Genomic DNA, 27,739 nt, shown 5'->3' with positions numbered 1-27,739 from the left:
CTAGTCGAGATAACAAACACTATGTTGTAACGGAGAGAATTCTATCTACAGCCAGCAGGCTGACGCGGTTGGTCCAACCTGTGTGTTTCTAGGTTGGCCAAGAGAACGAAAGGAGAGGATGTTTGAGACAAAAGAGAGAAATCAGTCGCTGTTGCTTCAGGCCGTCATGTGACGCAGCCATTATCGACTCACCATCGTGTGACTGGCCCACAGAGCAGCCATCAACAGGAAACTGCCTTGTGCTACCTGCCTACAAAGATTGAGTCACACTGGCAGTTTGTCCAAAGCCTTTCCACAATGCTGCTTCTTAACTTCAAACGAGTGGCTGCACTCTACTGACTATGCTTATTTCCTGAAACTTCCCAGCAAAAAAAAACAAAAACAAGAGGCTATTTGAAGTCTCCATGTATTGACCTACTTACGCTCTGCACTCCCCACACACTGTAAAACAGGAGCTACTATCGTTTACCGTTGCTCTATTTGCATGTTCAAAGCTTGTATGGTCCAGAGATCCTCCTGTAGTTCAACCACACCCTTTACATCAACCAACCTTTCTAAAAAGGTATACTGTGTGAAAAATGCTGGACTGAGTCACCAATTTTCAAGTCAATGGTTGAAGGTGAAGGGTGAATAGAAAACAGGTGATTCACCTGCTCTAAAGACAACAGTGGAGAAGATAAACAGTAATTAGAACATCGTTTACAAACTTTCTCCTTCTCCCCCCATTCATATGTTAATGTAGACACAGCAGCAGAGGGGAAATGTTGAGGGAGGGGAGGGAGAAGTTGGCTTGTCTTTCTGGTCATTTTGTAGGTGTATGGTGAAGTATGTTAAGCAGTTTTAGACAAAATTGTAGACCGTTCTTCACTGTTAATGAACAACTTGAAACAAAGTCTGGTTGGCTTAGCTCAGGAGTTTGTTGACTTACAGGGTGCTAGATCGATCCCCGGCTACTCCTTGCTGTTGTTGAGGTGTCCCTGAGCAAAATGTGTATATGTATGCGTGTATGACTTGCATGGTTGACTCTGTCGTATATGTGCATGAATGCTTGTAAGTTGCTCTGGATAAAAGCGTCCGCTAAATTATCTAAATGTGAACGTATGTTAGAGAAAATACAAACTGTACAATATCAGTTATTTTTCTCCTTGTTTTGTCATTTAAAGAGTCGATGGAAGGCAAAGAGGTTTCTGGGAGAAATGTATGGAGCAAGCTTAAGGTAGAAAGTCTGAAATGTTGGCAAGAAGGGTTTTAAGCTGCAACACTTTCCATTCAGTGAATTCAGAATAGTCGACTGCATGTTTTCCTCAACCCACTGCTGGAACATAATCTTGTTGCGGTACTGTTTAGCATTATACAGTTGAAGGCAATTGGTGGAAAATGTTACAACATCGAAGGCTATACATTTATTGGGACTGTGTGTGTGTGTGTGTGTGTGTGTGTGTGTGTGTGTGTGTGTGTGTGTGTGTGTGTGTGTGTGTGTGTGTGTGTGTGTGTGTGTGTGTGTGTGTGTGTGTGTGTGTGTGTGTGTGTGTGTGTGTGTGTGTGTGTGTGCATGTATGTGTGGCTGTGTGTGCTTGCAGAGGGGCATGGGGTTCAATGGCTGCAGACACAGGGTCCTATTGTTGCACGACCAGAGTGAGGTAGAGAGAGAATGTCACATGTTCAGAGGGAGAAGGCATGCACTGCGATCTGAGGTGCTTTCAAAGAATGAAGAGTAATTCTTAATTACGTATGTATCATGAGACACTGTGCGTTGGATTGTCATCTGTCCAGTGTTAGCTGCCCAGCACTTGACGGTCCACACTGAAACATGGGACTATCACATTACTCCAGATTGTGACCAACCACCAGTCACGCTACAAGACTCAATTGTCCCCCGAAGGCTTCAGGGAAGTGTAGTAAAAAATAAACAACTGCCACATTCAGCGGAGAAGGGTTCTTCCTCTTTCACTCAGTCAAATGGTGCCTTGTTGACTTCTTCAGATCATGCCATTGATTATTTCAATTTGGTTAATTATTTTTTTGTGTGAGTTTTGTGGGCTGCGTATAGATTTGGCTGTGTATATTTGTTATACATTAACCAGATTTGTTTGTGTGCATCATATTCTGGAAAAGAGGAATAAACAAGATAAACATCTGCTCACCTTCAAGAGGTGAGCTATTAATTGGCATGGCAACACTATTCAAAAACAGAAGTTATACTATGTTTCCAATGCTAGCTCAATTCTTAAAGGTTTACCATGTTCAACGGTAGCCTATGGCTAAAAAATAGGCTATCGTTTAGCTTTCCCCTGCAATTTGTTTTCACACGGCCGGCCAGTTGTAGTATAATGTTGTGAAAACAGTGTCAGAGGCCAGTGGGACGAGCGCTATTATTACAAGAGGGATTTAAAATGCTCTAGCATGCAAGTCATGTGACCCAGTTGCAGGGATCTGTGAGGGATGAGGTTTCACTACACCGGAGCCAGCCTTGAGCCGGTGCCGGGCAGCTTAAAAACAAACATTAGGGCCATTCATATATATGTATTTATTTACACATCGCAACCCACTACTCTGGTAAAAAAAGATCAGTGTTTCTTTGCTTTGTTCTCTGTCCAACAAAATGCTTGGACTTCTGGACGAAAAAATTCCTCTCCTCACGTGACAGGAAGGGGGGCATTGTTGAGACGTTACTGGGTCCGTTTCACAATTGAACTATGAGTGTTCAACCACAATGGAATACCATGTGATACCAGATTCAGTGTCATTGTGTCCGTTTGCTTTAAAACTAAATTGGGTTTTGGCAACAAGCATGCTATAAGGAACAGTGTTAGGCCCGTCTGTGTTTCAGCAAACCCCAATGACTGAGCAGTGGATTCATTAATATATTGCACAACTTCCTCTAGGTTTCTATCAGTCTTTGCATGGACAGGCGGACTTGGCAAAGCTTTAGGGTTGTTATTTTCTAAAATATTAACACACCTGCACAGTTGGATTCCAGCAAGGCACAGAGGTTGCGGTGCAAATATACTGCAAGAATACAAATGGATGAATAATCCATTACACAGCAAGAGCCTACTCTCAACTCTAATCTACCACACGTGTCCGCAGGGTTCTGAGTGTACAAGCCGGTGTTCCTGACGCCACACAGGAAAACATTCACCGCCCTATTCAGCCCAGAGAAGGGGAAACAACCACTCGAAATACACACACCCGTGGCAGGGTCTATTGGGAGGCAAAGCGTGTGTCTGATTTACAAGGCTGTTCCATATCGTTCGCCCCACACCGCACGTCTCAACCTGCTAGCCTAGCTTAGACCTCAGTCTCCCAGCAGCAGCTGTCGCTATGGGTGAATGTCACATACGGCTGCCAAGCAACAGCAAATAGACCTCACTGTCCACTAAAAGGGTCCACTCTCCTATTTCACTGCCTCCCTACCAGGGATTACTACACACACACACACACACACACACACACACACACACACACACACACACACACACACACACACACACACACACACACACACACACACACACACACACATAAACAAAGTTATGAGTCTAGTGCATTGAACTTGCTGTGGTTGTAAAGTTGGTGGAGGGGATAACACAGACACATCATCCCAAAGCACTAAAACATTGTATGAATTGTCTAAAACAAAGGTGTAGTGCATTGAACTCAGTGTGGGTTTGGAAATGATGTTGGTGGAGGAGATAGGGTAGCCAGTGTCTCCAAAATACTATATAGTACAACACCACAGCATAGCAGTAATAACAACTATAGAACACATTTCACTCAAGGTAGGCTTGAAAATGCCTCTTGCTGTGCGGTTCAATGGACGTCCATCTTGTCCAAACCACCTCTATTGTTTTTCTGCATTGATCACACTGCCTTCAAGATGTCAACTCTCGGGCACCCCAAGGCCTTAAAGCACTAAAGCCAGTTAGCTAGGTTTAAATGTCATGGTGCACATAGCTGTACAGGCTATCCCTATTGGCAGTTTCTTGTCTACATTTCTTACAAGTGCCCTTAACAGCTCAGCTCATAACTGCTCAGGCCAATGGGGAGCAGACGTGAGGACAGCGACGGAGAGGACCCCAGAGAGAGAAGAGAGTAATTACAGGGCAGAAAACTATGGGACAGGCAGAGGGAGGGCCCTGCAGACGAGGCACAGCAACAACAAAAGCATGTCGAAACAAAGGCACCCGGTTTTGGAGGGAGATGGACCTTCTCCTTGTCCTCCATTGGAAGAGGTTGACAGATTTGTACACAGTGCCACCATTTGTTTGTTTGTTTGTTTGTTTGTTTGTTTGTTTGTTTGGTCATTGGAAGGAAGTGGCTGAAGGAATACTAAACGCCGGTCAGAAGTTGTAGAACTTTATGCCGGGTGCCTGAACTTGATTCATTCCAACAGACACTAAATTCCGGTTAAGATCAGGACTCTAGGTGATTATTACACTAGACACTGTCAACGCTATGATAATAAAACTTTCTACTCAGCACTCAGATTGTCATTAAGTAAGATCTAAAACCAGACAGAACGCACAAAGAAAGAGATTAAACAAAACAACATAAGCAAAAAACAATTTAAGGCTTTTTAAACCAAAACACAGGTTTGAGTGAGGTATAATAATATATGGAAAATTGTGAAAATCTCTCGGGGCAAGCTTGAGCCGTGTATGTTTGTATGTGCAAACACACTCAGCTGGCTCCCCTGCTTTGTTCTAGGTTCGCAAAGATCTCCTTTTTTCAGTGTTCAGTGTGGGTGTATCCAACTGTGACAAGCTGCCTGGCTCCACGCAGCCCTCTGGAAACTCTGGAGTGTCCTAGTGGACTGGAGCTAACACTGTTAGCAGCCTAGCACTCTGGTTCACCTCCTGACTTTTGTCACTCATTTACATCACTCTCGTGTGTATACACACACACACACACACACACACACACACACACACACACACACACACACACACACACACACACACACACACACACACACACACACACACACACACACACACACACACAATAAAAATAACAAAGCAGTGATTGGGTTTAAAATAGGATATAAAAGGTTAATAATTAGATACCTTGCCCCAATTCACATGTCACATTGGCATGGAAGGAGGTTCACAACTCCATTTGGTTATTTTTGTATTATCTTCTACTAGAAGACTGTAGGTAATCCCCCATAGGATATATTTTTTTTAGCAACAGCCCAGTTGCAAAAACAGTTGTTGCAACAACTATTTACTAACTAACATTTCTATGGACCAGGATGCACTTCTTTATCTTTATCTTTTTTTGAACTTTGGATGCACTTTTCTGATCAATTTCTATCGAGCTTTCTTTAACAGATGGTTAAAGGCAAATAAAAAAGAGGATAGACATTGAATTGTTTTCCTTTTTATGTAAGTGAATGATCTAGTGGGTCTAAGGTGTTAAGACAGCCATGACCAACCAGAATACAAACTCATCTATGCTTCTATAAAACACAATCCAACAGGAACACCTGCTCCTCAATACCTAGATTGTCATTATCTTAACCCCTCTACCCAGGCAAAGTTTCCATTGTCCTTGGGTCTCCTACAATTCCCTCGTTGACCCGCTAACGACTGTCTGGCTGCGTGGCAGTAATGACCGGGGACCACTGCTTAAGCAGGCCGCATCGTTAGTTTGAGATTTAAAAAACCCACAGCAGGGGGGCCCACTTGACAGCTAACGTCACGTTGAGGAGCGTTGACATGGGGTGGTACGTCGTTATTTAAGCCAGTGGGTTTGAGTCTGATTACGAAGGAGCTTCTTCCAAGCGTGTGAAACAGGCGAACGTTCTTCTTTTTATTGATACTCTCCGAGCCTGTGTAGTGTGAGGTCTGAGTTCTTAAGTAAGCACTGGGAGTATTTGTTTTGAGTGAGATTGCAAAGTTGTTTAGCGAAGCTTCTGAATGATGTAAAACCTTCTGTGAGAAAGTATGCGCCAAAGAAAATGTGTCGAACGGACTTGAGGAACTAAAGGGAAATAAGTGGCAAAAAATATATGCCTGTTTGGGAACATAATAAACTTTTTATTGTATATAAAGGACAGTTGTTTGCAGTTGGAAGTTGTGTTCTTCTCCAGAGCCAACCAAAAATGTTTCTTGTGTCGCAACCTCCACAGAAGTTTGTACACATTTGTAGGAATTTGTTTTATATAACTGAAAATAATTTCAACAGTATGAGAATATAAAAAATCCGGTAACTATTCGGTTCACACACATTATGTTATACTGATAGATGTTGGTTGGGTTTGTCTTTAACATCAGTTCAGGCGTGTAGTAACAGATGCAGTTTGAATAAAACAGTTTATGATGGATTCATAGAAAACTAATATACTCCAGATGTCATGATCAGATCAGAATGCTTCATTTCTTAAATCTCTGCAAAAAGTTAAATAATCTGCAGAATTGGTCTATTCAAACAGCATGAAATGGACCTGCTGTTATTTCACTATTGAGAAATAACAGTTCCGTGAATAAGATTCAATTTTCCCCTCAAGACCAGTGTCCATAGCTAACCCCCTTTAGCAAATTTGCATTAACATTAGCGTTTTTGTAGGAATATAAATCTGGAACAAATTATGTTTTCAAAGTAGTGGCGGCAATGTTTTTCTTCTGTGGTCACAGACATATCTCATGCACTTCCTCTGAGCTTTATGGTCAAAAAGAACAAATATCAAAAAGGTTGTACGTGTTTAAATGCAGGCCTTTATGGTTCAGTGGTTTAGTGACTTAAATTGCTCATGAAGACATAAAAGGCTAAATTACAGATGTTTATTCACCCTGTTTTGGGACTGTGATTATGGGTTAAACATACTGGTGACAAAGCACAGTGTTAAATCTTCTAAGTCTTTCTCTTAATTGCAAGGGGATGGTAGATATATCAATGATGACAGGATCTTCCATTACTGTTGGATAATGTGTGTCAATCTTCCACAGGAAAAAGCATTCTCAAACATACTTTGAAACTAACACAGACACACTTGAATAGGTCAAATGTTTCAGTCTAACTGCCGTCAATGAACCACCTAGCAATACCCACCTTTTTGGAACTCCTTGGTTGCCTTATTCCTGAGCTACTGCAAAGGCGTTACTCATAATTATGATGGATTAGACTGCGGCTCTCCTTCAGCCTCTACACTGTAATTGTTTTGCAGATGTTGCAGATGTGACATGCATTAATAATAAGAGGGTGGCACAGAAAAATCAATGGCGCAACACCATTTTTCCATGTGCAGGAGGGGGGATGGGGGTTAGGAAAAGATGGGGATTAAAGGCCTTCCTGGGCTCAGCTTAAACAGAGATACTATACAGAGATCCATCCATGCATAATGAAACCTTATTTCGAGGTCAACAAGTACAGCCTGATAACAGCTATAGAAAAGGGCTGGGTCCCTATAGAGAAGGAATCCCTATAACAGGGACTCTTTCATGGGGAATGCACTAGAGTCATTTGATACTCATTTTGAATAGAAAAAACCGAACAGCATGGAACAAACAATCTAAATGGGACGCGTAACGGTAAATTAGTAGATGTATTGCTCAAACTAGCCTAACAAGTAACCGCCAAAGAATGAGTCATAGCATGAATCATGCATGATTCCCCTTATTCAAACAGCCCACAATAATGTCAGTGTTAAAAACCACATGCCTAGGATGGAAATGCACAAAACTGCAATTCAGCAATGGGTCATTGAATCCAGATTAGAAGTACGTTATTTCCATATTTAACATACAAGTGGTGTGGATGAGGGGATGAGGAGCTCAAAATTATCTGACAAGTGGTACTTCTTCCCAGATTCACCCAGATGGTTCACGAACCCACACCCTCACCTGGCTGACCAATACGGAAAGTCATATTGGTGTGTGTCTGTGTGTGTGTGTTTGTTTACATGTATTGGTGGGATAAAAATCAAACTCATGATAACTATAACAATTTGGTTTGATTTTGAGGTTTTAGAGGATGAAGAAGTATATGCTTGAATTTCATATAACTTTTACTATCGTCTATTTCTTCTATAATAATGAATACATGAATATATAATAAAAATAATGATTTCATTCACATTAGCTCAGTGTGTAGCAATCAGCATCTGTTGGCAACCATGGCAATCCACAACAGATGTCACAACAATAACGTCAACCCTAGGTTTTAATAAAAGCAACGCATGACTTTTATTTGGATGCTAACATCTCCCTCTCTCTTGTGCTTTGCAGGACGCAGAGGACAGCTTCGTGGATGGACTCTGAGCAGACCAGATGGAAACAGAACAGTCTAGCCATGAGACGGAAGAAAGTCTGATATTAGCACAATTTGGCACCACTGAGCATCCCAACCCGACGGATACTACCAAACTCCACAATGGAAACCAGTCTCCCGATGGAGCGCGGATTAATGGACACGAGGACTGGACCCATTACAAGCCTATTGCAGGGGTCAACTCCATGAAAAGAACCCAAGAGAACTGCAACAGCCCTGGTTCAGAACAGGGACTATTCAGTCCAGGGCCTTACACCATGAACGGGGAGCTGAAGCATGCGCACCCGGACGACTCTTTGTTGGTTCCTCAGCCTAAGAAACTCAAAATGGATACTGAAATGAAAGGAAATGAGGATATGAGCTCCAGTCTGGTAGAAGACTTTTCTGAGCTGACAAAGGAGACCGATTTTGACTGCAATGCCCTGCAGGAGACAAAACTGGACAAAATAAACAGAAATTTCTCAAATGGGGATCTTATTGGCCATTCTAGACAACCATTTTCCATTTCTAATGGTGCTACAGCCTCGCAACCAATAATGGAAGGCACTCCGGGTGATCTTTTAGAGAAGACTCTGTCTCAGTATTACCCTGAACAGGTTTCCATTGCACCACAACCATCTGGTTCACTGCCACTGGCCGTCAATGGATCTCTAGCAAAAAAGCTGCCCAATCAAGGTGCTCAACACCTCCCTTTAAGCTCAGGTTACCCAAATTCAACTCAGATGCCTGGTGCACTGCAACAGAAACCTAGACCAGGCCACAATAATGAAAATGGTTACAACTCTGCTCTCTATATAGTGAACGGATACTCCAAGAATCATGAAGCAGGTCACCAGCAGCAGCAAGCTTACTCTGTCCAGGAACGGGACTTTGCACTTGGGCAAGTTGGAGAGCGACCTGCCAACGACTCACAACATCAAAATGATCTAAAATGCTTTCCAAAGAATCCTGACGGCATGTATAAGAAATCAAACCAGGAGTTTAATCAGAACTCCTTCCCTGAACATAACATGCCTCCCCAGACAGGGAAGGGATGCGAGTCTGAGAGTTTTCCCAGCCCAGGATTAAAAGGAATGAGGCAGAGTGAGGAGCCTGGTTCTGGCAATAAATCTGAAAATGATGGTGGTCTCCAATACACAATGCAACCCCAGATCCAGCACTTTCAACAACGTTCAGGGAGCTTGTGTCGAGCTGGACCAGACAGCATTGGCTCTATGGGGCCTAAATCGATAAGCAGGCAAAGCGCACCAGGAACTCAGCAGTCTCATCATGCTGGAATGGAAAATGGACTGGATAGCCCAACCCAGCAGAGCAGCAACTTAGCATGCACTGCAACCGGCCAGGGGCAGTGGATGGACCGTAACACACCTCAATCTGAGCAGCGCTTGAGCAGTGGTCCGCCATCAAAAACACAAGAGCATGATATGTGGGAAGACTTTCTGAACAGGCCTCAGTCAGATCAGCAACCACCAAATCCCAAAGTCAATGGGCAGATGTTGCAAACAGACCCAATGCAACGCTTTCAAACCCAGGAAGGTTTCACAGATAACCCCTCAGGGTCTAACAATTTCCAGCAGCAGCAGATTAAACAGGAGCAATTGCAGTCCCAATCTCATTGTGCTCAAACTCAGCACAACACTGCCCCTGAGTGGCAGCAATCTAATTCGAAAACAACTCCAATGCAGCAGGCTCTTTCCCAGCAGTGCAACCTCTCTGAACAGACAAGTCACTGCTATCGCACTCCCATGCAGCGTGAGCACTTACACGACGTAGACCCAGACCTGCAGGAAATATTGTCACCCGAATTTTTACCAACACAACAGCACTGTCTAGAACGGCCCATGTCGCATCCGCCCCAGTTTGAAGGGCAGCAGCAGCAGCTCAAGTCCCCCAACTACAGACCCCACAGTCAGCCTCATCCAGGTCAGCAGCAGTTCCAGCCCCACCAGCAGGGGAGAAACTCTGTACAGGCCAACCTCCACCCTCAGCAAGCTTTTGGCTACAACAACGCTGTGGAAAGGCAGCAACTTCAGAGGCAACAGTTTGGCACAGTGAATCAAGGGAGTGTGGACTTTAAACAATGCCACCCGCAGCAGCAGCAGCCTTCGGTACAGTGCCATCCACCCACCCACCCTGACTTCCAAAACACAACAGCACGCCCAAATGCTCAAATACCACAATTAGGCACAATGAACCAACAGGTTTCAGGAAAGATGTATTCTAAGGAAGAGCAGCAGCAGCAGCAGCAGCAGCAGCAGCAGAAAGATTTGTGTTCTCAATTACAGAGAGGGTACCAGCTACCTCCTGGAGCTGGGGGGAACCAAGGAGACTATCAGAAGCATGCAGCTCTGCGAATGCACCTTTTACAGCGGCAGGAGCGCCATGGACCACCTTATCCACCTCAGAGCCTCGGTGACAAACAAGGGCCAATACCTATCAAAATGGAAAATGGACCCCGATTTGCATCACCGGGAATACATCAGCAGGAGTATCAGAGGCGAGAGATGGCAATGGGAAGCCCACAGGTCAAGCAGGAGTTTACTCAATCCATGTGCAAACAAACTAACAAGCCCGGGAGCATCCTGGCCACCATGGAACAAAGCCTCAGGCAGTATGAGCTTTCTCCTGTGTTTGAGAAGAAGTCCTTTGCCCTAAATTCTCCTCAGGTGAAGGTGGAGTCCTCAGGGGCTGTCACAATACTGTCAACCAACGCAGATCTGGGCGGAGGGGATTCAGGGATCCATTCCAGCTCTGCCCCCATGAGGAGACACAATGACTTCACCCCGAAGAAAGAGCCTTCCCTCCAGAGCTTTCTTGAATCTCCCATGAAGCTCCTGGACACCCCCATAAAGAACCTGCTAGACACTCCTATCAAAACACAGTATGACATTGCATCTTGTCACTGTGTCGGTGAGTCTCTATATATTTTTTTTATACTCATACTTTTCTTAGAATACTATTATCCTAAACTGTCAAACATAAATTGATAACCTGCTTATGTTTAATCTTTTTTTTACCTAGAACAAATCAGTGAGAAGGATGAGGGCCCTTATTACACCCATTTGGGCGCAGCACCGAGTGTCCCGGCTATACGAGAAGTCATGGAGAAAAGGTAAACCATCAATTTATTAAAAGCGCCATTTTGAGATGCTGTTGAAGATGACTCACGCTGTTGAAGACGACTCAGTACTCATATTGTGCTTGTTCTGTGGTTGTTCTTTGCTTGTCCCTCTCTTCAAAGGTCTGGGCTAACTGGTCGTGCCATTAGAATTGAAAAAGTCATTTACACAGGCAAGGAGGGGAAGAGCACACAAGGATGTCCTATTGCCAAATGGGTATGAAGGTTTTGCATTTCATTTGTATAGGGGGTAGTGTAGTCGCTAGGGTGTTCGACTCACAGACAGAGTTACGGGCCTCAATCCCCACAGCCTATGTCCACAGCCTACCTGTAAGTATTCTAGAGCAAGATGCCTTACCCCTACCTGCACAAAAATATCTTGCATATAAATTAACTCTGGATTAAAGTGTCTGCCTAAATAACTAAATGGAAAGAAAGAAAAATAAAAAGTTTCCCAATGTATTTGTCTCAACTGGTATTAGGAATACTTAAACTTGCGCCAACTGTGTGTATTGCAGGTCATTCGACGTGGCAGCGATGAGGAGAAGGTGCTGGTGTTGGTCCGGCAGCGTGCCGGACATACGTGCGAGACGTCCTGCATTATCGTGGTCATTCTAATCTGGGAGGGCATCAACCGAAATGTGGCCGACCAGCTGTACAAGGAGTTGAGCACCACTTTAACCAAGCATGGAGCCCACACCCAGAGGCGCTGCGCAATCAACGAGGAGTGAGTACACATAGTTACCACTTAAAACACCAGGAAACCCTTACTTTACTGTATGTAAATATCATCATCATTTAGAACCAAGGTTTCACATTTCCAGGACTGGAAAAATCTTTTTGGGGGATAAAATATATTATTCAACATCATCCAACACGTTTTGGTTATTTTTCTTCCAATGTTCATTATGAAAACATCCCAACATCTTAACACATTACTTCCCTATCATTTAGGAGGACATGTGCATGCCAAGGACTAAATCCTGAGGCCTGCGGAGCGTCCTTCTCGTTTGGCTGTTCCTGGAGCATGTATTACAATGGATGCAAGTTTGCGAGGAGCAAAATTCCAAGGAAATTCAAGCTTCTTGGAGATGATAGTAATGAGGTATGTTGTCAAACTCTCGAAAATGTGGCAACATGTTATAAGTAATAAGATATCTTTAATATTGATTGTACCAAATAACTTTTTTTTCCAGGAGGGAAGACTGGAGCAAAATCTACAACACCTAGCCACTTTAATGGGGCCAATGTATAAAACATTAGCACCGGACGCGTACGCTAACCAGGTACATTTTCTTTTTAAACCAGTATACTACCAGTATACCAAGTTTAAATATCTATTTTTGCCTCAACACATACACAATGCATGAGACCTATGCATTTATTTAATTTTGCTGTTAACTGCCACAATTAGTTTAACAATTTATAACCAGTTAATTTAATAATTTTATTCATTTGAATTAACAAACTGAACTAAACGTCTCAACGTTGAATACTTTGTTACGTAGGTGGAACATGAACACAGAGCTCCAGATTGTCGCCTTGGGCAGGAAGATGGCCGCCCTTTCTCTGGGGTCACTGCTTGCATGGACTTCTGTGCACATGCTCATAGAGACCTCCACAACATGCAGGGTGGCAGCACTGTGGTAAGAAGACGCATAGGAAACTACATGTTGTTTCAATATGTACTCCTAAGGCATACACGCAAACAATATAAATGTCCTTACATATCATGTAATCAACACATGGTTTCAAACTTAAATAAAAGAAAGATAAGTCTGATTATGATTATAAGTCTGATAATGATTATGCGAAGATCGTCCTTGTTAAGAATAGGAGTTTTAATTAGCATTTCAATGACAAACATCCTGTTACCCGTTTCTTTCAGGTTTGCACCTTGACCAGAGAGGATAATCGGGACATAGGCAAGATCCCCGAGGACGAACAACTTCATGTTCTGCCTCTGTACAAGGCCTCCAGTACGGACGAATTTGGTAGTGAGGAAGGCCAGCAAGAGAAGATCAAAACCGGTGCCATACAGGTCCTCAATGCCTTCCGACGCCAGGTCCGCATGCTCTCAGAACCTGCCAAGTCCTGCCGGCAGAAGAAGCTGGACGCCAAAAAAGCAGCGGCCAACAAGAATGCCAGTCTTGACATTAAGGCCGAGAAGAACATGCAGGCCAAGGCCAAGGCTGGCACTTATGAAAACATTGCTCAGAGCGCTGCTGGGACAGGTGGGTAGATAATTTGTTTCCCATTTGACGTACTGCCTTGGAAATGATAAATTCAGGGTATTAATATGTGATTTAATTACGACTTAACTTCAATCCTTCAATGCTTCAATTATAGAACAACTCCTTTTCTCCTCCTTACTTTTTTTCCAGGACCTATCCCAGGGGCTATGGCAGCGGCAGCACAAGCGGCTCCATCGCCACACCGCCTCGGAGTCCACCAGCAGCAGCAGCTGCACCAGCAGCAGCTGCACCAGCAGCACGCCAAGATCCTCCCCCCATACCCAGGATCCCCACACCCGGCCGGCTATCCAGGCTTCCCTATCCATTCTGGGTCCTATCCGAGCACTTCAACGGCAGGTGGCATGTACCCCACGCCGACACCAACTAGCCCTTACCCGTCTCCACTTCATGTTCAAAACGCCTACATGAATGGGGCGAACTCCCCTTACCCCGGCTATCAGTGTAACGGAGGAATGCCCCTGGATAATTATCACCCTTATTATGCATCAAACCCAAAGCCCCTCGATATGTATCGGCAACAGAGGCCCGCGCTTTACCCAGAGCAGCAGTACGGTGTACATCAACGCTATCCGCCAAGGTATGGAGAACCAGGTTTACAGGTTAATGGATATAATGCCTGCAGCATGAGGCCAGGTGTTCATCCCATGGGCACTTACCCCCCCTATGGACCTAATGGAGCAACAAATGCACATCTTATGGATGCCCTCTCCAGAGCCCCCTCAACACACCCTGGGCTGAACTACGAAGCTGCCATGAAAAATGGCAATCAGTTCGGAGGATACGCAAATCCATACCTCCCTCAGAATCCACAAATGTTCCCCCCTGGCCAAGATCCGTTCCGTATGCCGATCAAGCAGGAAATGGGCCTTCCAGGCCCACAGGTGCTTCCCTCTGCATTAGGTAGCGAATGTCACACTCCGCAGGCACAATTTGGAGTTCCCAATGGAAACCTGCAAGGTGTGACCATCAAACAGGAGCCTGGGACCCCAACCACGCCCACCACCCCACAGAAACCCGAGATGTGGTCAAACAACGAGCACAACTTCTTGGACCCGGATATTGGTGGCGTGGCGGTGGCCCCGAGCCACGGTTCCATCCTGATTGAGTGCGCAAAACGGGAACTCCATGCGACGACGCCGGTTAAAAACCCAGACCGCAACCACCCAACACGCATTTCTCTCGTCTTCTACCAGCACAAAAACATGAATGAGGCAAAGCACGGGTTGGCTCTGTGGGAAGCAAAGATGGCAGAGAAAGCTCGAGAGAAGGAAGAAGACGCAGAGAGGAACGGGGGTGAGGTTACCCCAAGTAAAAGCGGCGGAAAGAAAGCGGTCAAACGTGAGCACCCGGAGACTGATCCACCCCGGGAGCCTACTTACAAGCGTTTCATCCAGACACTCATGGAGAGCTCTATGTCCAGCACTACCAACACCTATGTCAGTACAACCCCATATGCCTTCACAAAGGTTACCGGGCCCTACAGTCAATTTATGTAGGACAAGGAAAGGATACCAAGGAATAAGACATTATATTCCAACAAATAGGTGCTATATTTATTAGGGATGACATACAAGAGCCCTAAGCACCACTGGTCTGATATATAACACAGCTCATTTTCCACAGAGGAACAGTGTTAGAAGAAATGTGAACTTTAGATCAGTTAAGATGGAAAGCAGTCTCTCGACAAATCTTTCACCTCTCTATAAAGCAAGCTTTACTCGTAAGTTGACCCAACATAATATTTATTTTTGTTCAACTACTTTTTGCAAGATACACACGGTCAAAACGCTGGTGCTGTCAGTCTGATACAAAAGGACTTGTTTATACTGGAAACAAAGTTTCTTTTTTATGAACTATGACTATTTTTCTTAAAATATATTCACTTGGCGATAAAACCTTCGCAAAAAAACAGTGATTTTGTGATAAGCCTAACTTATGTTAAAGAATACCTAATAATGCTTTCTTTAATCAAAATGCTTTTTCACGATTGTGGTACCACTTTATACGAGTGGCAGCAACTAAAATTATGTTTAAGTATTCAGAAAACAGAATCATTATCAAATCATCAGCAACTTGATTACTCTACAAAATCTTTATTATCAGAGCACTTTTGATAACAAGATAAATGCAACAGCATCAAAACTGAATTGTTAAGTTTGTGCTTATTATATTGTTACAATACAATAGTTACTTCCTAATGATTTTCACAGGTAAATGACAATATGCATTAGAAAAAGGATCATGAATAAATATGATCTGTCGAACCGAGAAAACTGACTTTCACTTGCATTTTATTGGTGCTTCTTTCACTATTCTATGTCCTTTATACTGTCCATTTTTTATTGAGCCATCCTTATGGTGCTTTTCTTTTTTTTTCATGAGAAAAAAAATCGATACACTTGATCACAACGGGGTCACAATTCTGTCGTTGGCTGTTTCCGGGTTGCTGGCCATAGGTTCACTGAACAGATCTGATGTGAATATTTAGTCCTGTGACTGTTGCATTCACTAAAAATGTTTTGTTCATACACTGAGGAACATGAGGCAGGGTTATTTCAGTGGTGCTGGTGTTTCAGAAGGCAGCTGGCATGCTGTGGGGGTCTTTAAATATTGTAAACCAACTGTAAGATACAAAAAAGTTTGTACAGTAAATTAATTTTCAAATGTATGCTTAAGATTTTAATGTTGTCAAGAAGTAGTCTGACTTTTTTTTTTCATTTGATGTATTTTATGCGTTGAAACTGTTTTTATTTCATATGGTGCTATTTTACATAGTAGTTACATAATGTGAGACTCATGAGGCTGATGAATGATATACAGTATCTACCTGTCATATACCTCAGAACATGCTTGGCAATAGGATAACATAACAAAGGTTTATTTTAGTCTATTATCCTTCCTCGATTACTCAAAAATTTTCACACTCGCTGAATATTCAGGTTACCAACAGGCCGAGAAGTTTATTTCTTTCCCATTTTTGTTATCAAACTGCTAGAAAGAATTACTTAAACTTGAAGCTTTGATGTTACTACAAATCAGGGACATTTTCAACTAAGTACGTCTAAACCTCCATCTTGATTCAGTTTGTCTTTTTCACCTCATTCAGGGACTTGCCTTCAGAATCCTATTAGAAAGTCTTGAAGCCATACCCAAAACTAAATTTATTTTGTAAGTAAAAAAAAGATAAGTTATTTTATAGTTAGTTGGCTGGTTGAAATCTTATAAAATAAAATCGTCATTTGAATTGAATATGCACTGAGTAGACTAAAGGGAAAGTATGACACTTACTTGTGAGAAGTAATGTAGTTTTATTTTGCTAAAAAAGCATGGCCAGGGCAGTTATTATAGTAGTTGCACACCATTGTGCTTGGGTATAGTTCAAATTTATTTATAACCACTAAGCAATTGTATAATGATAATTTTGCCCCAATTATTTGATTTAATTGATGTGATGTATAATGTTATGAGTTATGTATGAGTGACCCCAATCTTTAACATATATTCTATCAATTTCTTAAAGCACTTAATTTCTTTTTCAGGAAAAAAATGTAATAAAAGAATTACTTTATTTAAAATAGATTGTAAATGTGTTAAGGAAAAATAATTTATGTCACATTGTATATACCATGCATTTGTATTACACAAATACAACTCACTCTTTGTTGATATTGTAGGTTCATGTAGTTTTGTCAAATATACTAATACATCAAGTACCAATCCTAAAGTAAACATGGTTTCTTTATTGTTTGAGTCAACAGAAAACCCCAGTCAGATAAATCTAGACAGTTTTTGTACATACTAAACTCCATTGCCACAGCAATTTTTTACAGTTATACAATCCGGTTAGCAAAAACCTTCAAAATGTGTATTTATACCTTTCCCATTTTGTAGAGAAATTATAAAGTTATTATGTTGTACAGGACCCAGCTGAAGTAGCAAGATGAGTAAGACAAGGTGATTTATAGCGGGTTTTAGCATAGCCATACTCAAGGATCAACATTACTTGAATGACTTTCAGAGCTTAATTTACGAATAAAAAGGTGCTAAGCCCTGACGTTATGCTAGCAGTTGATAAACAGAGGTTTGCAATTAGACACTAAAAGAGGTTAAAAAAAACTGCAAATTCCTGTTTGTTTTTTTCAAAGGCTTCCCTAGATTTCCTGAAGTATGGTATGCTAAAAATGGAATTAAAAAGGTTAGATACTGTAAGTAATGTAATGTACTGAACGCAGTTTATTTGAAAGCTGTTCATTATATCATTCCTGTTATTGCTAAGATGTGGGTGTTTTTAATAAAGGTTATATTTATTTAATGCACTTTGATTCGTTTCTCAATTTAATCCATGCCGTCCTTGATTTATGTCTTCTTCTAATGGTAAGGTAAGTTTTAAGTAAAACGGGGAAAAGAACATAATGTTAATAGCATATGATTATTTATTCTTTCAAATCAATAATATATTTTCTCAGTACAAAATAAACATGGTCTTAATAAAATAAAAAGCTAGATTGAGTGCGATCGGTCACATGACATAAGCTTAACATACAACCGTAGTTGCTGCACTGACTTTTTAGAAAGTGGAAATGATTACAATATTTGAGCCAAAAGAATACACAAATTTTATGAAAGTGAAATCAAAAGTAGCCTTGTGATTAACAGAATTATTTTGTAAACATCATTAAAACAAATATATACCATGTATTCTGCAAGCCTAAAATATAGTTTAAAACAAAATATTCAACGGTTATTTTACCTTTCACCCGTATAATTACATGGTTTTGAAAAAGGGCATTTCAAAATGTCATTATATTGTCCTATATTAAATGTTGGCGACCAAAGCAGAGACCATAGCCTCTCTGTACAAGTGCAGACAGAGTGCTTACAAAATGAGTGGAGAATGGGAAGGTCTTAAGTGGACCATAGGTTTTGTTGTTTTGGCACCATCTTGAGGAAGTCAGATCCCCTTTAGAGAAAATGCCACTTGTCCACTGTGCAAGGGAATACATGTATAAAAAGGCACAAACAAGCATGAATAAAGTAAAGAAAAAAATTATAGGTTTTCAGCTTTAAAGAAAATGTTAAATATGGTTTAACCTTATACACAACATACGTTTTATTATTTTTAGTAGGTGTACTTTTTTCAATATAAAAGTGAAAAACAAGAAATTACGCATAACGACTAATATATGAGTAATATGAGTAATACACAGCCAGTTGGACGAGTATATTGGGCATAATGCGAAATATTATTATTAGGAAAGCGAGCTCCATCAGTACCGTCGCATCATGGTTAAGCCTCTAGAAAATACATTATGACTTTCCCAAGCGGTTTTGTTTTCCTTGTGTGTTTTAGAGCTCAAACTCTCAGACTTTTACAATTCAAAATATGGTCCACAAAGAATTCAGCAGACGATTCACACAACTATTAGTAGTAAAATAGTAAAATAATCTTGTTTGTTGTAAACTATGATCTATGTTAGATCATGTAGTATTGGTCTCCTGCAAGTTCCACGCACTAGACTAAAACAGAGGGGCGACAGGGCTTTTGCTGTGGCTGCCCCCCGCCTTTGGAATGAACTGCCGCCTTCAACTCCTTCCGTCACCATTTTTTAATCAAGGCTCAAAAAACACCTCTTCTCCCTGGCCTTTCCTCCCCTGTTGCGATATGTTGTTTATTTTTATGTTTTTCATGTACTGTCTATTGCCGCTTTTCCACCGCACATGTAGCTCGACTCGACTCGACACGGCACGACTCGACACGGGAGCAGCACGGGTCGTTTTCCACCGCAAATAGTTCCTCCTGGACGTGGGCGGGGTCGGCTGCGCGAAAGGGCCGTGACGTATTTTTGTACGCGACGCAAACAACACCTACGCAACCCACACATGGACAGAACCCACATAACAACAATGGAGGACATCGATGCGATGGTATTCGTGTTCGTATTATTAGCTGGCATGTTGAAGAAGTTGAAGAAGTGGAATAGGTTGGCTGCGGTGCTGCTATGGCTGTTACCAGCATGGTTGCCATGTCGCTCTCGTGACTTCGTCACACTCTCTGGCCAATCAGTGGCCGGCCGTCTGCCGACGTCACCTTTCAGCATCGGCTCAGCTCGCTGGGAACCTAGAGCGAGGCAGTACTAAAAAAAGCAGCCACTTCAGGTACCATATACCATGTTTTCGCGGTGGAAACGCCAAAAATGCGAGCTGAGTCGAGTCGAGTCCAGCTGGTACCATGCAGTGGAAAAGCGGCATATGTATGTGGTATGTGTTATTTTATATGCCTTTTTGCACCATGTGCGGCACTTTGGCAAGTGAAAACTGTTTTTAAATGTGCCTTATAAATACATTTTACTTACTTTACTGAAGTGTATTTGCTTCACCGACTGACAGGGACTGTTTTACTGGGTGTCAAGTGTGCAGTTATTATATACTCTTGACGTTATCTTGTGAATAACCAACTAATCATCTACCTTTAGTAGTTACCGCTAACAGACATGGCTTCTCTTTTGCAGTATTATATAATACATTTTAAATAGTTCAACTTTTGAGTGTTTTCTGTAAACTTACCCCCAGGAGACAAAGGAAGGGCGTTGCTCAACGCAGGAGCCTAAGAAAGGAACAAGGATAAATGTTACTGAATACAACATGAAAAGGGGCTGGTGGTACGATTTGAGAGAAGAAAGAAAGCAGCAGAAGATTTTGAAAATAAACAACCCTCTTCCCCCCCCCCCCGGCCCACCTTTTCTCCCCTCCAAATGCATCTCTGCCATTGAGAAGTGTTGTATTCTTACACCTTTGGTGGAGTTATCATAACGCCGTATGTGCGAATGTGATTGACATGCAAGATGGATTTGCGAACCAATAAGAGAAGAGGAGATTCCCTGATTGGTACGGATTGAACCAGGAGTCTAAATTTGGCGGTCTGAGTCAACAAGAAAATATATTCTCAGAGCAACTAGCTTCACGGCTGGCTTTGGTTTTTCTTACAAATAACACTCAAGATTATAGCTCGTAAATCTTACCCAGAGCATTTTTCAGGACACATGAATACATGCGTCCTTAAAGATGCTGTTGATAAAAATATGTAATGCATTCATCTTACCGATTCAACCACATTTCTGGCGTCCTCCGAACTGCACGTGAAGGGGCTCTCACAGACAGAAGTGTTTTTACTGTTATCAATGAAAACAAATAATGAATGAACTACCACAAAGTTGTTGACATGCATTCATCAAGTTCCATTCACATATCATGCATTTATAACAAGGATACATATTCCATGCATATTAATCTAAATAGAAATACATATATATGCCTACACTCACCATTCTATCTCTCCACTGTTGGTGCTTTTCTGCATGAGAGCTTTCCAGTGGTCATGAGTGGATTTAATTACCTCCATGGCAAAATCCTTAACAAAAAGTGCAATAATCGAGAACGGTTCAAACACATATGTACTTCATTTTGTTGCATACAATCCTCACGCCATTTAACATTTCTGCCCAAATGAATGCTTAAAAAGAGCCTATGAATAAATGATATTGAATCTAAATTCAACAGTTGTTACCTTGTCTTTAAAGTGTCCTTTGAAGGCAAACTGGTTTTCGGGCTTTCCGTCTGGCACCTTGTATTTTCTGAACCAGTCGACAGTGGCTTCTAAATGACCAGGCTTCTGTTTGCGAACATCGTCTATACCTAACACACACACACACACACACACACAAACACACACACACACACACACACGTATGCCAAGCAGGTATTTGAATCGCAATTCAGCATTCAAATTTTCGGTATGAAATATAAACATGAACTTGACCTACTATTCAGGTTTTGGGCATCTGGGTCATCAGCGTTGACAGCGATGACCTTCCAGTCGGTTTCTCCCTCGTCAATCATGGCCAAGACGCCAAGGACTTTGACCTGGATGACCTGGCCTGGCACACACACCTGATGTAGCACATGAACAAGAGTAGCCTGATGAGTAGGGGGCGTGGAGCGGTGGCACCGTTGTGTTCAGTTAGGAAACCCGTTCTGTGTGCAGCTCGTACCAGGGAGCCCACGTCGCACACATCTATGGGGTCGTTGTCTCCACAGCACTTTGTGTCTTTGTCTGTGTGTTCGGGGTCCTCCCATGTCTGTCAAAACACACATGCCTTTAGAACAAACAACCCCGACACAATGATAACTTGCCAAGAGGGGGCAGTATGGGTGGATGAAATTTCAAACCATATAAAATGAGTTTAATAAAGCTCAGCCAGGCTGAGCTGTTCAAAAGAAATACGTTTCCGAGAATTATGTTTAAATCATTCAATATTTCACGTTAATAACTTTTGAGCTTCAACTGTCACACAAAGAGCTTCAATGTAGAGCATACACTGCCCTTGATTTAAAAGCTTCCTCCACTACTTCCGATGAGTCTTTCGTGACATTAAAAAAACCTGAATAGTAAATTAGGGTGTCCCCTACCTGTGGGAGCGCCCCGTAGTTCCATATGTAGCCCTTGTGTGGAAAGACATTAGCCACGTAGCGCAGTGCTCCTTTCTTCACGTCCTGTTTGATTGGGTTTAGCACCTCTTTCGTAGCAATCTGGGCGGACAAAGGAGCAGAAATAGAGCCTGACTATCTTTACAAATCCTTGGAATTCGAGGATAAGAGTTTGAAATATGAGGCGGGAGTACGAATTCTGAGCAAGGATGGGGACTGTGTTTAAGGCAGTTGGATAAATCTGAATTCTGAATGCAGAGCAACATCTTAATAAGTCGCAAGGGAAGGAGGGATGTTTTTTCCACTGTTTGCAATGCAGCCCAAGCATTCACTTCCGAATCAAAATGAAGGGCTCGGTTCCCATTGTATGCAAGTATGTAGAATGAGATTGAACACATATTTCACTTTTTCCCCACAGAGCCAGTCCATTGCAACTGGTGGGTCAAAGCAACAGAGAAATGCAAAGTTCGATCCAAAATTTCCCACCATGCTCATGACCAAGAATAATAACTGCACCCCTCTCAGTCTCGGTCTCTAATTAAATGGGCACGCGCAGTGGCATTTAAGAACAGAATAAATCTTGTGGATTATTCCTTTCAACTCACTAGATGGGATGAGTTGAACACATGGTTAATTTACATCTCAACAAGGACAATTTCAACACTTAATTAGAAGGTTTTAGCAATCCGGCCAAATCCTTGAAGGGGCAAAATTTCATTTACCTCCATTTTTGCGTTTGACCATCGAGGTACCTCGACAACCATGTTGAAAAGCACCTGAAATGGAAAAATTAATGAAAACAATTAATGTTAATAATTATATAAAAAAAAAAAAGAATAATAATAAACAAATGCTCGACTAGCTAGGCATTACCTCATTCTCCCCCTTCTTCATTTTCTTTGGTGGCACATCACTGTCCTAGAACAAGGCAAAAATAAAGACACATTTTTGCTGGCAGAATTTCAGTGTATCTAATTTATGTTTATTAACGTTATGCCATAATAAACTAAGCAGTTTAAATGCAAAATTCAAATGCTAAATCCAGTGGTTTATCAGTCACCTTCTCCACCTCTGCATGAAGTGGAATGTCATGGAACGGTGAGATGTATTTTCCATCGGATGTTTCTGGAAGAAAATATATACATAGAAACGCAGTTAGGTTCCTTTGCCTAGAATAAAAGTTAATTGATTTTCTAATTTAGGAAATAAATAAACAATGTTAAATGTTTGACTGTCAATTAATTATCTCAAGACATTAAAATACACAAAACTATAAGTTAGCCTTGTGTGTCCTTATGCTTTCTCCTCTGGTCTTGCAAGTGTTATCTTATCTCATCTGTGTATTTACTTTATGAGTAGAATGTGGAGTGCATGTAATTAAATCATACAGCCTAATATTATTTAGCATTATCCCGTTTGGGTCAACTCACATGCATTCTCCTCCCAAATAGCTCGTTTTTAATGAACTTGTCCAAAGGCAGCGCATTACAGAAACGAGCTGTCGTTTGACCCACCCATCCCAATGTTTTGACTGACAGCTTCTTGCAGCAAATTTACTAAACGGTACACGTGACCGAGAAAGTGTTTTAGAGCCTGGATAAACCCAAAGGAGTCAACGGCCTGATACAAGTCGAAAACGACTCAACAGCGCTTATCTACTAAACGGCATTCAACATTTATAATCGAGTCATTACGGTCTCGTTAGCAATGATTCAACAAGCGAACGTTTCCTTGACCTCCATATCGACCACCTCGCTCACTCCCCTTGTACAGACATATATGGCGGGTAAAAATGCCGTTATACACAAACGACACACATCTTCTATCCACTGTTCCCACCGTGATTTATAAGACTTACTAAAATAAATCCTGTAGCTTTGAGAGTTCGGTTGTCCTCTCGCCTCCGTTTCATAATGCAACATTTTTCTGGAATATAGTACTGCTGGTTGCCTGACCAACCTACTCGGAGTGGCAGACTGTGGGCTAAAGCATTTCACTACGTTTCCCAGCGAGGAGCGCACAAGTGCTCTCATTGTAGCCGCTCAGGTTCACGAACTCTCCTTCCAAACGCGAGTTTCGCGCAAAACGCGAATCTACGGAATCCACGAAGGACCATTGAGTAGCAGTATCAAACATCCGGTATGATTTTCAAAATAAAAAGACATACCGGCACTTTCCAAAGTAAGAGTCATTTTGGTTAATTGACTAACGTTTAATAACACAAATTACTAAATAGAAAACAGTTGTGCTGTTTACTTAAAGTAAGTCCTCAAATGAGGTACATGTCTGAACTCTTACATTAAAAGCAAAGCGTTTATGAGGACGTGTTCGCCGTGGGGGCAGCTAGTCGTTGCCGTCGTTACTGCTGACGTCAGTATGCTTCACTGTCACATGTTTCATGAGCACACTGCCACCTTTGTTTACCTTTTTATTATATTTCATGATCTTTATATCAAACCTACATGCATCCATTATTAGTAGGGATTTAACAGTAGAAGTATTACTGGTGGAAATAGTAGCAGTAGTAGAGGTGGGATTTAAAAAAAAAACTGTTTAAATGGCCTTTGTAAAGTCTAAAAGAATACTTAACTGTAGATTGGCGATCATGTTTCCCAACTTCAATTTAGAAAAGCAACAAACTCAAACACCAGGGTCTTTTTTAAGCTGCCCAAGCAGGTTAAATTGTATGAACATCTAACATAATTTGAACATTGATAGTAAAACCTGCAGTCAATAATGAGATCAAAGTCCTGTATCCATTCTACCAAAAACAAACAGGAGTGCCAGCTGTCCCCAGGCCTTACGTATTGCTGCTGTTTACCTTGAGGTATATTCAAACAATATCTACACATATTAACACCAACATAATAGCCACACCAGCACACCACACTCTGATGTGTATAGTCACACTGTTATCGGAGTGCTTTGATGTAATGCTAAGATGGAGCTCATTCATGCATCATAAACCATTGCCTTCATGTCCTTAAATATTTAAGATGGTTGGATATTTCGATATGACTTGATTTCATGAACTCATGTCACGAAATACTCTCATGTCACGAAATATATATATATATATATATATATATATATATATATATATATATATATATATATATATATATATATATATATATATATAATACAATTCGTTTAACAAATACTTTTTTATGCATGTATCAAATTGTCGTTCTAGTCCTATAAAACAGAATAATAGAGAGCTATATGGGGGTCTCAAACAGGTATTTGATGAACACAACTCCAGGGTGATCAGGAAACATAATATGAGGCCCTATTATCTGTGCTCTGTCAGGGAGGAGAATGTTACCATTGTCATTGCTCCAGGTGAGAACTTAAGTGTCAGGTTGCCATGCCCACAAACACTGATGTCACCCTGGTGTTAATAAATTACCAGGCTCATCAAAGGATATGGGATGTAGTTAGAAATCGCTTGAATATGGAGCAGCAGGTTATGGGAAATATTAACCTTCAAGTGTGTAGTGTAGCATATCAAATGGGTTAAACTTCTATGCTCTAATAAGTAACACAGATAGAGGTGACTGTTAAAAGTTATTCTGATGAATGATTTTGGGACTATGCATCTAACTACCGGTATTACATATCGTCTGCTATATATTTAACAGTCACCTCCATTTGAAGTATAATCAATGCAGTAACGTCATGTAATTGATTAACGGAAAATAAACAATATGTGTGTGCTTGGATCGTTCCTATGTTTAAATTTTTTGATCTAGCTTGGTGGACAAGACAAATTGCATTATATCCCTGATTATCCCTGGTTTGTATGATATAATTATCTGAGATCTATCTATATAATCATCTATTTACTTTGTAATGTATCATTTGTATGTTTGTTAAAGTGTATTTTAAGCTGGGCCACCATAATATTGCAGGAGACTTACATGAGTATAATGTCAAACCTATAGGTCCTATCCCTGAATACCATGGCCATCAAGGGCTCCAAGATGACACAACCTCTCATCACACTCACACCCCTCCCATTAACCACAAAGACGAGCACACGCAAACACAAACACAAGCACAATTCATACGCACACACAAACACAATTCACACAGGCAATTTAGGATTGTTAATGAGTCTCCACGTCTTGGAGTAGACATCGATCACCTGAGCCCACCTGGGTTAGGTCTTTAGGGATACAACACTATATATTGCGATGTCACCCGGATAGCAAAGTATATAAGTAAATGTTAATATAATAGTGGAGGCTGTTGACTACAAATTGGGGAGGACAGGAGGCACTATTTATTATGTATACAGAGCCTTCATTCAGCAAATCTATCCTGATCTAAATGAACAAAGTAGTCAACATTCTTGATGATCTCACAATGTATTCTGTAAAAGACACACAATACATTCATTGTGTTGAAGTTGTAAAAGTCACTCAGGGTAGTGTCGGCAAATTTATGTCTTTTTAAACTAGTAACAAATTAATATGAGACCACTATGCTCTGCAGACTTTTTTTTAATAAACGCACTGATTTTAGGGGTTGCAAACACTTTTAAGGGAATGAGTGACAAGAGACAGTCACAGAGAGCAAGGAGCTCATTGAAACTTTAAATGTTATTTAAAATAGTTTTTGCATGATAAAATTGTAAAAACTGTTGCATATATATAATATCTATAGTTCGTCTTTGGACTAAATGCAAAAAAAAAAAATTGCTAAAAGTGTCGTCATCATACCGACAACCATTGTTTGATTATAATGGTAGCATCAGCATTTCAAGAGAATTGCACTTTGGAATGCTGCCTTTCAGGCCTAATCAGTTCCATCTGTGCGGTGGTCATACAGATTGCCAGCCGATGGAAATATGTCGACAACCCAGTGGCACTTGTTCATTATCGTTTGACTAACTTAATAGGTATGTGCTATACATTTTAATGAACACACATGTTAAAAATGTGTGCGTGCTTGGTCTGATCTTTTAGATTTTACTTTGTGTAGTGACCGGAGGAAACACACATGATACACAGTTAATCACTTAATGTGCCAGGTGGACATCTCATCATATTGGATGTACCTAAACATTAACAATAAACTTTCATTATAGGGTTTAGGGCATTATCTCATTGCATAACATGCAAATGTTTCCTCCTGCAGTATTTCGACGCGTAACATCTCACTCACATGCTGATTTCTGTCTTGCAAGACAAAACGGTTTAGAAAGTATTGAAAGCAGAAGGATCAATGATCAACAAATTGTTGCAAGGAATTAATTCCCCTCAGTAACTAGTTATTTCCCTTCTGCTGGAATGATCACCATTCACAGGCAGGAAGCAAAGTGCAGCAAGGAGGGGGCGGGGTTTCCGAGCTCTCCTGTGACAGGTATAGAGTCACAGGGGCCGGCCTTTGGAGCACCTGTGAAGAACTGAGAGGCAGTCGGTACACTGACAGCAATACACCTGTCGCATTTCCCAGCCGCGCTCTCTTTCTCTCCCTCTCTCTCTCCTGTTTCCTGCCCTTCTCTCTTTCTTCCTCTGTCCTCCCGTCCAAAGAGGTCCTCCATGTTTAGATCCAGCAGCAGGGACCGCTCGGTGGACAGAGCAGCCATGGAGGCCAGTGG

At 41.5% G+C, this 27,739-nt stretch overlaps 3 protein-coding genes across 3 annotated transcripts in view; 2 read left to right on the top strand and 1 right to left on the bottom strand.

Annotated features, from left to right (window-relative positions):
* Window positions 1–18,800, top strand: part of tet2 (tet methylcytosine dioxygenase 2) — a 28,191-nt gene extending 9,391 nt beyond the window's left edge. Inside the window, exons 2-10 of the mRNA XM_056586295.1 lie at window positions 8,232–11,184; window positions 11,296–11,386; window positions 11,516–11,609; window positions 11,911–12,119; window positions 12,347–12,497; window positions 12,589–12,678; window positions 12,901–13,038; window positions 13,281–13,626; window positions 13,777–18,800. Of these exons, the coding sequence (XP_056442270.1) occupies window positions 8,274–11,184; window positions 11,296–11,386; window positions 11,516–11,609; window positions 11,911–12,119; window positions 12,347–12,497; window positions 12,589–12,678; window positions 12,901–13,038; window positions 13,281–13,626; window positions 13,777–15,143 (5,397 nt within the window). The 5' untranslated portion in view covers window positions 8,232–8,273 and the 3' untranslated portion in view covers window positions 15,144–18,800. The remainder of the gene's footprint in view (window positions 1–8,231; window positions 11,185–11,295; window positions 11,387–11,515; window positions 11,610–11,910; window positions 12,120–12,346; window positions 12,498–12,588; window positions 12,679–12,900; window positions 13,039–13,280; window positions 13,627–13,776) is intronic.
* On the bottom strand, window positions 15,799–24,259 carry ppa2 (inorganic pyrophosphatase 2). Its single transcript, XM_056586299.1, has 12 exons — window positions 23,990–24,259; window positions 23,192–23,256; window positions 23,005–23,049; window positions 22,854–22,907; window positions 22,114–22,233; window positions 21,696–21,782; window positions 21,468–21,594; window positions 21,212–21,339; window positions 20,970–21,055; window positions 20,747–20,816; window positions 20,212–20,251; window positions 15,799–18,632 (listed from the first exon to the last, which is right to left on the bottom strand). The coding sequence occupies exons 1-12, from the start codon at window positions 24,162–24,164 to the stop codon at window positions 18,610–18,612; spliced, it is 1,020 nt and encodes a 339-aa protein (XP_056442274.1). The 5' UTR covers window positions 24,165–24,259; the 3' UTR covers window positions 15,799–18,609.
* A 3,267-nt stretch (window positions 24,260–27,526) lies between these two features.
* The window catches only part of arhgef38 (Rho guanine nucleotide exchange factor (GEF) 38), a 13,324-nt gene continuing 13,111 nt past the window's right edge, over window positions 27,527–27,739 (top strand). Inside the window, exon 1 of the mRNA XM_056586296.1 lies at window positions 27,527–27,739. This exon is cut by the window's right edge and continues 221 nt beyond it. Within this exon, the coding sequence (XP_056442271.1) occupies window positions 27,681–27,739 (59 nt within the window). The 5' untranslated portion in view covers window positions 27,527–27,680.

The sequence above is a fragment of the Gadus chalcogrammus genome, chromosome 3 (assembly GCF_026213295.1).
Source record: "Gadus chalcogrammus isolate NIFS_2021 chromosome 3, NIFS_Gcha_1.0, whole genome shotgun sequence".
NCBI classification, from domain to species: Eukaryota; Metazoa; Chordata; class Actinopteri; order Gadiformes; family Gadidae; genus Gadus; species Gadus chalcogrammus.
This window is presented reverse-complemented; position numbering and strand designations above follow the sequence as displayed.

What these genes read in the sequence shown, in the direction of transcription:
- ppa2 (XM_056586299.1), bottom strand. Translation starts at nt 24,164, where the DNA reads ATGAGAGCACTTGTGCGCTCCTCGCTGGGAAACGTAGTGAAATGCTTT. An exon ending in ACTACGGGGCGCTCCCACAG is followed by an intron (nt 21,783 to 22,113) that starts GTAGGGGACACC and finishes GTGTTTTGACAG; the next exon opens with ACATGGGAGGACCCCGAACA. An exon ending in CCAGAAATGTGGTTGAATCG is followed by an intron (nt 20,252 to 20,746) that starts GTAAGATGAATG and finishes TTCCTTTCTTAG; the next exon opens with GCTCCTGCGTTGAGCAACGC.